This window comes from Euleptes europaea, chromosome 3 (genome assembly GCF_029931775.1).
Source record: "Euleptes europaea isolate rEulEur1 chromosome 3, rEulEur1.hap1, whole genome shotgun sequence".
Lineage (NCBI taxonomy): Eukaryota > Metazoa > Chordata > Lepidosauria > Squamata > Sphaerodactylidae > Euleptes > Euleptes europaea.
The window spans coordinates 104338707-104350998 of NC_079314.1; the positions used below are offsets into that span (position 1 = coordinate 104338707).

The 12292-nt window shown below is 48.1% G+C and overlaps 1 protein-coding gene across 1 annotated transcript in view; it reads left to right on the forward strand.

The window, feature by feature from the left end:
* DDX11 (DEAD/H-box helicase 11) overlaps window positions 1-12292 on the forward strand; it is a 38122-nt gene that overhangs the window by 13992 nt on the left and 11838 nt on the right. Inside the window, exons 13-18 of the mRNA XM_056846586.1 lie at window positions 2696-2740; window positions 2884-2951; window positions 3540-3578; window positions 5797-5917; window positions 6652-6786; window positions 7811-7923. Coding sequence (XP_056702564.1) covers window positions 2696-2740; window positions 2884-2951; window positions 3540-3578; window positions 5797-5917; window positions 6652-6786; window positions 7811-7923 — 521 coding nt within the window. The remainder of the gene's footprint in view (window positions 1-2695; window positions 2741-2883; window positions 2952-3539; window positions 3579-5796; window positions 5918-6651; window positions 6787-7810; window positions 7924-12292) is intronic.

Consider the following 12292-nt stretch of genomic DNA (forward strand, 5'->3'; position numbering starts at 1 on the left):
TGGGCTTCAAGCAGATCACATTCTGAGATGTGGAGGGGCTGCCTCAAGGTAGGAAAGGCTGTGATTTGGTTTCTGCTGTTATTTGGGCCATAGAAACATCCATTGCTCTTGGAGCCTTTGCATTTTCCTGACTGAGCAAGGCAGATCAATGGATTCCAGAAATGTGGAGCAGGGCATGAACAGAGGGGAGGAGTTCTTACTACCTGGCCTTATTTCTCCCCTTTCCCCATCCCAGTCCTACTCTAGGCTCCACCTTCTCCAGTACATCTCCCATAATTGTTCCTTGACTATTCTAACTGGTTCAACATATGATAGAAAATATCCCCTTGGGGTTATAGAGGCAGAGGAAAGTGAGGGGATGGCTCGGCTCTTGAGCTCCACAAGTGGTAGATTCCAAGAAGCTCAGATAAAGAAATGGGAGACTCCTATTGGGTGCTACTTTTTATACCCTCAGGTGAGGATCTAGTTCTAAGCAAACTGACCAATCCCAGTGGTCTTTCCCTTTTATCAAAGAGAGCTTTGCTTCCTGGAAACTCTCCCAGCGTTTTTCCCGTGTCTTCTGAATGCTGTTTCTGGCGGCATCCAGAAAATGTGGGGGGAAAGTAGGGGAAACACAGGGAGAGAGTGAAGTGACTTCTAAAGTTCGGAAAAGACATGTGTAATGAAACCGAAGCCCCGAAGTAGTCGGAGCGTGATTGCCGCAGAAACAACCCGTGCATAAAAGGCCCTAGTTCTGGTACAGCCTAATGTTTCCAGTTACCTCTTTCTGTGCCAACTCTCCTTCCTTTCTGCCACCTCCGCCTCCTTTAATTCACTTCTCCCCTCCTGTCATCAAGTGATCACACCTGTTCCTTGCCACCCTTTCATTGGTCGTTTATGCCTGGGAGTTTTACCTGAGGTTCGTTGCTCACTGGACCCACACTTTCCTGTTGGGAATCTATGCACCAGCAGCCTCCAAGCTCAAATCAAGTCCCCGCCCCTTTAAATGCTGCTTTGTAATTGGCTTACTTTGTAGGGCTTACTGTGAGAGAAAATCCCCTCCCCCTAATCCCAATTGCTGCATAAAAAAGCATTTTAAGAACAAAAAACGGAGCAATCTGAAAGGGAGTGGGAAGAAATCCAAGCCTCGGTTTTAAAAAGCCTTTCTTCTGCTCAGAAAGAGCTCCCAGGAAGCATGTGCATCCCCGCCTCTTTACACACTGCGTTGTAATTGGCTGTGAGAGAAACCAAGCTTGCGTGTCCCGCACTTTGCCTTGTGCACAGGGATTTCACCTGGGCTGAGCTCAGGGGAGAGGGAATCGGGTCAACAGAGGAACAGGAAGTGTGGGGATTTGTGAGCGCTGGCAGCAAGGTCATCTTTAATGGAGGGCAAACTCATGCATAACTTCAGGGAACAACCAAGACAGACCAGGGGTGAACGTGAGTGAAAATACCCATGCATAAACGACCATTGCCAGATGTGGGCTACTTCAGTTTTTTGGGCTTTCCCTCAAAAGCTAAGATCCTTGTTCTAAACAGGAGACTAAAACTATGCTTTCAGGGATACTATAAAAGAAATATTGTTTGCTTTGGATATATTTTATACAAGCCTGCCAACTTTACTCAATTTACTACCTGTTTAATGAATCCAGTTGAAAAAAAATGTTTTAAATAGGCATTGCAATTAGAGAAGCAAATTAGAATTTGTAGTTAGTGAAAGACTGTACAGTCATGAGCATGAACAGGAACCTCTCTTTCTAAGGAGTGGATCTGTGGCCAGGATGCCAGAGGCTACAGTCAGTAATTCAATCTCTGGTTGGACACCCCCAGTACAATCTGGGCAGCCCATTCCTGGAGGGTGTGTGCGTGTTGATCTGCGATGGCCAGGAGCAGCACAGCCACACTGCCTCCTCAGAGGCTTCCTGGCTGCCACGGAGGGGGAAAAAAGCTTTTTTTTTAAAAGAAAAAAAAAGGGGGGAATGCCCCATTGCAAACAGCGAGACTGCAGCCCAAGGGGGCTTTACTGGGGTGAAAGGGGTTAGGAAGCTGACTAATGTCAGCTCCACCTCTGGGAATGCCCCAGGAATTATGAACACATGAAGCTGCCTTCTACTGAATCAGACCCTTGGTCCATCAAAGTCAGTATTGTCTACTCAGACCAGCAGCGGCTCTCCAGGGTCTCAGGCAGGGGTCTTTCACATCACCTACCTGCCTAGTCCCTTTAACTGGAGATGCCGGGGATTGAACCTGGGGCCTTCTGCATGCCAAGTAGATGCTATGCCACTGAGCCAGAGCCCCTCCCCAAATGTCCCCCCAGTGCCGGTGTGGCCCGCTGCTTCTGGGATTTAGGTCCCGGCGCTGTGGCAGAGGCCCGCACCGCCCCAGGTCACCCAGGCACTGGTGTGTGTGCCACCCGGGATGGCATAAATGCCTGTTATCACGGGTTAAGCGGGCACTTACACTGGCACGGGGCCACCCGGCTCCAATGGAGCTTTGCCCTCCCCCCCAGGAATGCACTCTAAATAAGGTTACTCTCAATTCCCACTAAATTTGTACACATGGGAACTTAATTAAGCTTGTAATATTGTATTATTTATCTTAAGTACTTTGAGCTTTCTCTTAGGACTGAATTCTTCCTTTAAATTTTGTTTGGAAAAAGGAGACTTAATTCGGATTAGAACAATAAATCTTTTCTGTGCTCTTCTATATTCGACAGGAAACGTGAAACAAAACCCAAATACTCAGAGTATTCCTCAGGCAGGTAGGTTGTGTCTATGTGGTTGCCTTGGGTGTATAAAATGGTACAGTTTGGCTGGGGACTTTGTCAATGAAAATATGTCCACATGCACAGACCCACAGACACCTCTGCTTGGTGTTTTATAGCTGGCCTTTCTTGTCTCTCAGGGGCCCAGCTGAAATCTATCAACGACTTTCTCTTCCAGTGTGAGATTGACAATATCAACCTCTTCAAGGTAAGGATGTTTGTGGCTCGTGCCGAGGCCTAGAGTTGCCCTCACAGAGTGAGCGGCGGGGCTGAGACTTCGTGTCTGGACCCTGATTTGTGTCTTTTTGCTAGAAATTATTTTGCGAGAGTTGTGCTCATCTCTTCTCTAGACTTTTTTAAAATAACCAATAAAAATAGGAGTGTTAAAACCACGATTTTAGCTTGCTTATTTATATACGTGTTTAGTTCATTTATGAGAGCCAGCGTGGTGTAGTGGTTAAAAACGGTGGTTTGGAGCGGTGGAGTCTGATCTGGAGAACCGGGTTTGATTCCCCACTCCTCCACATGAGCGGCGGAGGCTAATCTGGTGAACTGGATTTGTTTCCCTACTCCTACACACGAAGCCAGCTGGGTGACCTTGGGCTAATCACGGTACTCTTAAGAGCTCTCTCAGCCCCACCTACCTCACAGGGTGTCTGTTGTGGGGAGGGGAAGGGAAGGTGATTGTAAGCCGGTTTGATTCTTCCTTAAATGGTAGAGAAAGTCGGCATGTAAAAACCAACTCTTCTTCGGCAGAGAGCCTTTCAGTGGCGTGTATTCTCTCTCCCTTCGACAGGTTCAGCGGTACTGTGAGAGGAGCCTCATCGGCAGGAAGGTATGGTTCTTACTACCTTGTGCCCCACCTAAGAGGGTCTTGCTGTCAAGGGGGCGGGGAAAGAATTGTCTCGTGGGGTGTGCAGCTCTGCCTCATGTCTACTGGAAGCCCTGCTTGGCTGCCCCACCCCTTTAGAGGTCAGCAGACGCTGCTGCAGCACTTTCCATCCTCGCCTCTGCGGCTTTGGAGGCTGAAAAACATTTCAGTCTTTGAAACCAACGTGAGAGATTCCTCAGGTGCTAAATTCCTTTCCTTTCCTGTATCCCTTAGGAGCTCCTTGATCCATTGATCTTGAGCAGCATAAATCTAATGTTTGAGGGATATAAGGACTGAAGTAAATCTTGCCACTGACAGTGTAGCCTTGGGATCCCTGTCACTTAATAAAAAAGGCATTATGTCAGAGACAGAGGCATTAGATTTATATGTTAAAAGGGGAGAGATATAATGTGATCCAAGTTCCTCGTAAAAGCAGCATTCCAAGAGGGCATGAGCTAATGAATCGATAGAGCCAGAAGAGCAAGGACAGGTCCTGTCTGGCTATGGTATATTCAAAATCCTGCCCTGCACAACCATAGAGGGGTTAGCTTTCAGTCTAGCTCAACAGAAGGCTCTAGAAAGACGAGAAGTTGTCAGATAGTAAGTATAAGCGGGCAAACCGCATGGTGGTGGTAAATTCCTGCAGCTCCACAGAGTGAAGGCTTGAACATACACAGCGGGATTCCCTAATGTGGAACCCATGGGCACCATGCGCCCCCCCGCCATCTTTCCTGGTGCCTGCCAAATGTTTTTAGAAAGTAGGTGGGGCCGGGTAGAGCTTTTGGACCATGGAGTGAGCGTGACGCCATAAGGGAGGGCCATCAGACCTTACTAAGGGTAACGCTTCCAGAATAGGTGAAACTGGGCTAAAACTAATCAAATGAATTTCAATGGAGACACATGTAAAGGTCTGCAATTAGGTAGGAAAAATCAAATGCATAATTATAGGATGGGGGAGACTTGTCTTCTCAGTAGTGGGTGCGAAAAGGATCTTGGGGTCTTAGTAAACCAAACACTGAACATGAGACAGCAGTGTGATGCGGTAGCTAAAAAGGCAAATGTAATCTTGTGCTGTATCAACAGAAGTATAGCATCCAGATCATGTGAAGTGACGGTATGGCTGTACTCTGCTCTAGTTAGACCTCACCTAGAGTATTGTGTTCAGTTTTGGGCACCGCAATTTTAGAAGGATGTAGACAAGCTGGAATATGTCCAGAGGAGGGCAACAAAGATGGTGAGGGGTCTGGAGACCAAGTCCTATGAGGAAAGGTTGAAGGGCTGAGAGGTGATATGATAACTATCTTCAAGTACTTGAAGGGCTGTCATATAGAGGATGGGGCTGAGCTATGTTCTGTTGCTCCAGAAGGTTGGACCAGAACCAGCAGTTTGAAATTAAGTCAAAAGTTTTCAGCTACACATTAGGAAGAACTTTCTAACAGTTAGATCCGTTCTTCAGTGGAACAAGCTTCCTCGGGAGGTGGTGGGCTCTCCGTCTTTGAAGGTTTTTAAGCAGAGGCTAGATGGCCATCTGACAGCAAGACTGATTCTGTGAACTTAGGCAGAGTGTGAGAGGGAGGGAGGAAAGGTCACATCAGAAATTGGCTCTTGTGGCCCTTTCTTACAAGCCCAGGGTAATGCTGATCACCACTTTGGGATCAGGAAGCAATTTCCTTCCTGGCCAGATTATTCAGAGATCCTGGAGGTTTTTTTTTTTAATTGTCTTCTGGGCATGGAGCAGGGGTCACTGGGGATGTGAGAAGGAGGCAGTTGTGAATTTCCTGCATTGTGCAGGGGGTTGGACTAGATGACCCTGGTGGTCCCTTCCAACTCTATGATTTCTTACTAATTTCTGACACTGACTAAAACATTCATGAAAATAACCCTCCTGTTTTAGTTCAGGCCTATTTATATCTCTCTGTTGAAGGGATCTGGGCCCAGTTGATTCGATGGCACGTCCCCTTCCCCGAGAGCTCTCTGATGTTGCTGAGAAGGGTGTCTCCTAGAAAGCTGCAAAATTGTCTTTCAGTCTGTGCAAATGGGGTCAGTCCTATCATGAGAAATCCCATGGATTTTGTGCGCAAGACTGATATACTAAGAAACAGTTGGGCAATGCTTAATTTGTGCTCACGAGGCCAAGAGAAAGTTTGCTCTTGACAGCTGGTCCTTTTTTTTCTTTTGACAGCTGTTTGGGTTTGTGGAAAGGCATGAAGCATCTGGAGCTTTGAAAAGTAGGCCAGAAGAGCAAAAGATGGCTGGCTTGCAGAACTTCCTGCAAAACTTGAACGAGAAGCAAAGGAAGGAAGGTGAGCCAGACGGTAGAGCCATGACCTGGAAGGAAACAGGCTGTAAGAGGCAGAAAAAAGATAGTTGCCCAAATTCCTGATGGCTTCTTCATGGACATAGGGAGTTTGTATATATGGAGCTCCCCTGGCCCCACGAGCTGGCCCCTTTCAGTGGAAGAGGAGATCCATGCAAGTCAGGGGTCTCCAACATGGGTGCCATGGCACTCGCCAACACCTTTCTTGGCGCCTGCCAGGTATTTTTAGAAAGTGGGCAGGGCCAGGTGGGGCTTTTGCTCAACAAGGTTTCTGATTGGCCATTAAAGATTTGATTGGCTCTTTAGATTTTTTAAAATGTTGCTTCGGCAGCAGCTACCACCACAACACAAGGATCTTCCCTGAATGACTGACGATAAACTGTGGCAGCCATTTTTTTGGCTGGCTCCACCTTCTGTGGCCACCATTTTATAGCAGCCATTTTTGGCTGCGTCCGCCATGCCGTGCCCGCAGGCTCAGAAAGGTTGGGGGACCCCTGCTGTCAATATGCAATGCAAACAACAGACACACAGAGGCACAAAAGCAGCTTTGACTTCCTTCTTTCTGTGTCCTTTCTCTCATGGCCAATGTTAGGATGTAGCCCAAAGAGTGTACTTTCTAGCACTTTGGTTGGAAACTGTCTTATCACTTCGGTACCCTCTTAGCGGCTGGACCCATCTGGGACCAGGCTGTCTGTCTGAATGGGTCCATTTGATTGACAGGCAGTCCGCAGAGCCCTGTTGGCGAGGCTGAAGACGGCCCACCCAAGATGGCGTCTCCTCTGATGCACATCGAGGGCTTCCTGGCGGCGCTCACCACAGCCAACCAAGATGGGAGAGTCATTCTCACCAGGCAAGGTATGCTGATGGCATTTCCTGAATAATGACTTCTAGGGGTTACTTCAGCTCAGGGGAGATGCTTGTCCCAGAACCAGGGATGAGTCCAGCTGTTTCTACTCTGGTTCTTGGTGGCTTCTTAGGGAAGCGTTTTTCTAATATTGCGAGATGCTCCCTGAACACTGAACATTTCCAGGGGCAGTTCTTCTGGATATGGTTCCGGTGGACGAGAGAAACCGTCAAAAACCGCGCTGATTGGTGGCTGGAAACCAATAGCTTATCCCCAAGGTGTATCAGGGTTGTATCCAGGGCAAATAGGCTTAATGTGTGGGAGTGGACAATTGAAACTTTTCATGGGGTGGAGGTGAATAACATCCGATTAAGCCTCTATTAAAGGGGCAGGACATTTTTTCTCCAGGCAGTTGGCAAGCCTACCCTTGACATCTCTGATGTTAGGCAGATCATGAGAAGGAGGGCAGGAAGGGTTGTGTCAATGCTTGGCTCTTGTGGCCCTTTCTTACATGCCCAAGATAATGCTGATCACCAATTTGGGGTCAGGAAGCAGTTTTCCTCCAGGCCAGATTGGCCAGAGATCCTGGAAGGGTTTTGTTTTTCGCCTTCTTCTGGGCATGGAGTAGGGGTCACTGGGGGTGTGGGGTGGGGAGGTAGTGGTGAATTTCCTGCATTGTGCAGGGGGTTGGACTAGATGACACTGGTGGTTCCTTCCAACTCTATCATTCTGTGTAATGAAATGAAACCAAGGGAATGAGAGGTCACAACAGCCATATACACAACTATCAGAAAGGTTTTTTGCACTGCAAAGCTCAAAGTGAGCTGAAACCCCTGCAGGAAAAGTTTTACGGGAGACCGCATCAGGAGGCGCACACAAAAAAGTTCCATTATTTCAGGCAACAGTGGCGCAGTGAAACTGTCCCCAGTGCTCTTAATTTATGTATTTTATTGTATTTCTACCCTGCTCTCCCCAACCCGAAGGTTAAAAGGTTAAGCTGCCCACTCTCCAAATACGCTGATCTCTCTTTTCCAGGCACTTTAGCTCAGAGCAGCCTCAAGTTTCTGCTGCTGAATCCGGCGGTCCATTTTGCCAAGGTGCTGAAGGAGTGCCGGGCTGTGATCGTCGCCGGGGGCACCATGCAGCCAGTGAGTGATGGATCATTGGCCTCGGCTGGGTCCATGCGGCCGTCACTTCCAAAGGTGTCTCCGTTTAGGCAACAGTGGGGCCAGCTTGGGCCCTTGATGCCATTGGGAAGCAGTAAGGCAGACTGAAGGGCATGGGATTTTTAACCCCATCAGAGTAAAATGGAGGCAGATACTTTGCATTAGTTCGTCCTGGCTGTAGAATTTAGAATTCGCCCAGCTTTGAGAGTCAGTGTGGGGTAGGAGTTCAAGGTGTCAAACTAGGACTGGGGAGACCTGAGTTCAAATCCATACCCAGCCAAGAAGCTTTCCTGGGTGACTTAAGGCCAGTCTCTCTTCCTCTCTAACCTGCCTCCCAGGTTTTGCTGTATTGCTGTATTAAAATGAATGGGAGGCTAAGAAAACAGGAAGGAACCCAGAAAAGGTCATTGTAACCCCCGCCTGAAGTTTTCCTAGTCCTGTAGCAGTAGAAAAGAGCAAGAGTCCAGTTAAAGACCTACAAAAATTCTGGTGGGGTATGAGTGTTTGTGAGTCACAGCTCACTTCTCCAGATCTGAAGAAGTGAACTGTGACTCATGAAAGCCCATACCCTACCAGCTATTTTGTAGGTCTTTAAGGCGCTACTGGATTCTTGTTCTTTTCCTGGTCCTGTTGCTTTTGTCCCAGCTTTTGTACAACAGCCCTGTAAAGAAGGCTAGTAGTATTGCAGGTGGAGTTCTGAGACTGGGCTTGCCTAAGGCCACCAAGGGATTTTACAGTCGAAGCAAACTTTGAAGGTGTGTGTGTGATACGCCGCTGAGACCCTAAGCCATGAATGGTGCTTCTCCACCATTTCCTATTTGGTCTTCGTAACAACCCTCTGCGATGTCTTAGCCAAAGATTTACTAAAGCATCCAACATGTGAGAAGATATTTTCTGGCGTCTGGACTGGCAAAATAATGTGCTAGAGTAACGCAAGACTCTTCAGGAGAGCCCTGCTGAATTGCACTAAGAGTTTGTCTAGTCCAGCAGCCTGTGGTGGCCAGTGAAGATGCCCTTGGAGAAGAAGAGTTGGTTTTTTATATGCTGACTTTCACTACCACTTCAGGAAGAATCAAATCGGCTCACAATCAGCTTCCTCTCCCCACAACAGTCACCCTGTGAGGTAGGTGAGGCTGAGAGAGCTCTAAGAGAGCTGTGACTGGCCCAAGGTCACCCAGCTGACTTCATGTGGAAGAGTGGGGAAACCAACCCAGTTCACCAGATCAGTCCACTGCTCATGTGGAGGAGAGGGGAATCAAATCCGGTTCTCCAGATTAGAGTCCACTGCTCTTAACCACTGCACCACGCTGGCCCAGAGGCCAAAGCCTCTCCTTTTATCCCGTCCCCCCCGCAACTGGCATTCAGTGGTATCCTGTCTGTTAACGGGGGGGGGGGGGTTCTATTTAGCTATTGAGGTGAAATTGATAGGATAATACAGAGAAAGATGAGGTTGTTTGGGTAGGATTTGAACCCAGTGCTTCCTGGATGGCAGCCCTTGTCACTGGGTTGTTCCACCTCGCCGCTGATCAGCTGCAGTAATTACACTGTGGGGGTCATGCTTTGTTATATGACATCCATTTAATATCATGAGTGTTTTAAAGGGTCTTTTTCGTCTTTAAGCGGTCACTCCTTTTGTGGAGTGGGAAGTCACCATGGAGGACCTGAGAATCTCCTGTTAGTAAGATGTTCCCTTTGATTGGCTGTGCCAGCCCTTAATACATAAAATCTGGTTGGCACTCAAGTGTGTAGAGCTTGCCCTATTTCCTCAGGCTGCCTGCAGCTTTTGACGATCCCTAGACCCCAAGACTCCTTAAGACGGCACCGTCTGTGCTTTTAAGAAACATCAGAATTTCATTAATGGCCCAACGGCAGGCCCTGTTCCTCCTGGCCTGCCTAAAATCTGGGCCGTGTCTGCTGGCGATACGTACGTGAGGCCCCAGAGTAGGCAGGGCAAAATGAGCCAATCTTTGAGAGCGCAGCCAGCCTTGACAAAGTGGGGAAAATTGTTCCTTTCAATAAAGATCTGCTGTCCAGAAAATGTGGAAAGAAGGGACGAAACAAATGCAGGATGTAGGAAGTCCCTGGTCTTTTTGTGTTGGCTTCCTGGGGTTGTTAATAATGACATCAGTCAGGGTTAATTTGGGTTTCTTAATTCCACAGAGGCAGCCCTGTGAGCAAAAAATAAACAGGAGGTTTGGGCACCTTTTTAAAGATTAACAAGATTGTATTCCAGCATAAATGCTCACGGGCAAGAGCCAGCTTCCTCAACACTATACTTATACTGAAATACAATCGTTACTCTTTGGGCTGTGAGACCCCTATTTATTTCAGGGTTGGTTAGCCACTTAAAGGTGCAGGTCGATAGAAACAGAAAAGGACTCAGGAGGTAGAATCCTACTAAACAGCTTTCCCAAGATCAAGTGGGTGGAATTTCCTCCATAGGCGCGAGAGTTCTTTTTCCAAAACAGCGACACCCCTTAATTTGATTGATATTTTCTGTCCGATGGCTTGGGAACTGGCAGTGAGCGGTTGGGGTCTCCACGGTGAGTGAGACAGAGGAATATGAAGGTTTGGTGCTGAGAGTTTTGTGCGTGGATGGAGAATGTTGAACCCTGCAGTTTTCTGCTTAAAACACGGTTTCTGTTTAAAGGGTTTAGTATTCAAAGGTGAGAGCAATCACGGTGTAGCGGTTAAGGTGTCGGACGAGGACCTGGGAAACCCAGGTTCAAATCCCAATTCATGTTGTGAAAGCTGGCTGGGTGACCTTGGGCCAGTCACACACTCAGCCCCAACCCTGGCCTGTATTTGAATGGGAGACCTCCCAGGAATACCAGGGACATGACGCGGAGGCAAGCAATGGCAAACCACCTCTGATTGTCTCTTGCCTTGAAAACCCTACGGGGTCATCGTAAGTCAGATGTGACTTGATGGTAAAAAAAACAAAAAAAGCATTGAGTGCCTTTGTCATATTGAAATCTACCCACACTGGAGAGCTGCATGGTGTAGTGGTTAAGAGAGGTGGACTCTAATCTGGAGAACCAGCCTTGATTCCCCACTCCTTCACTTGAGTAGCGGACACTAATCTGGTGAACCAGCTTGATTTCCCCACTCCTCTACATTCAGCCTGCTGGGTGATCTTGGGCCAGCCACAGTTCTCTGCGAACTCTCATCCCCACCTCCCTCACAAGGTGTCTGTTGTGGGGAGAGGAAGGGAAGGAGATAGTAAGGCCATTTGATTCTCCTTAAAAAAGGTAAATGGCGTATAAAACCAACTCTTCTTCTTCTTTCTTTTTCTCCTCCTCTTTCTCCTCCTCCTCAGCCTTTGGGATAGGATTGGAGTGACCAGCACACCGATGATATTAATGTTATCAGTCTATTGAGGGTGTGTGTGTGTGGATGGATGGATGAGCACCATATCTCTTATCTTTCCTTTCACAACTGCAGTCTAACCGTACAGTAAGAGAGCACTGCAGTTACTCTGTTAGCGCCGTTTCTATTAAGGAAGTAACAAGGAAAAGGCTTCTGGCATTGGGGAATTATGCCAAGCATGCCATTTGGCCCTTCTGCAGTGCCCTGGGTCTCTAAAAGCAAAGAGGATACACACACCCACCCCCCCAGTAACTGAAGTGTCATGAATCCAGAACTTGGAATCGTGCGACTCTGCGGCAAAGGGCTCCGAGTGGCATGCTACGATGTGGGGCCACACGGTGGCGCTGCTGCTCTTCACTGTGACTGCGTGGCTGGTTGAGACAGCTGGTTGGGATTCAGGATGCGTCTCACCCTCTGGAACCAGAGCTCTGGGACTAAGTGGAGGAGGAGGAATAGTCAAGGTGCATGTCGCATTTGTAAAACTGGGAAAGGCCCCCGCTTGTGGGGGGCTGATGCCCCTTCTGTCACACACATAAACGTACACACGGAGCTGCCTTATACTGAATTAGACTGTCAGTCCATCAAGGTCAGTGTTTTCCACTCAGACAGGCAGTGGCTCTCCAGGGTCTCAGGCAGAGGTCTTTCAAGTCAGGGTGGTGTAGTGGTTAAGAGCAGTGGACTCTAATCTGGAGAACCGGGTTGGTTTTCCCCACTCCTCCACATTAAGCCAGCTGGGTGACCTTAGGCTGATCACAGTTCTCTCTGAACTCTCTCAGCTCCATCTACCTCACAAGGTATCTGATGTGGGGAGAGGAAGGGAAGGAGATTGTAAGCCGGTTTGATTCTCCTTAAAAGGCAGAGAAAATCGGCATATGAAAAACCAACTCTTCTTCTACTACCTGGTCCTTTTAACTGGAGATGCTGGGGATGGAACATGGGATCTCCTGCATGCCATGCAGATGCTCTGCCATTGAACCATGGC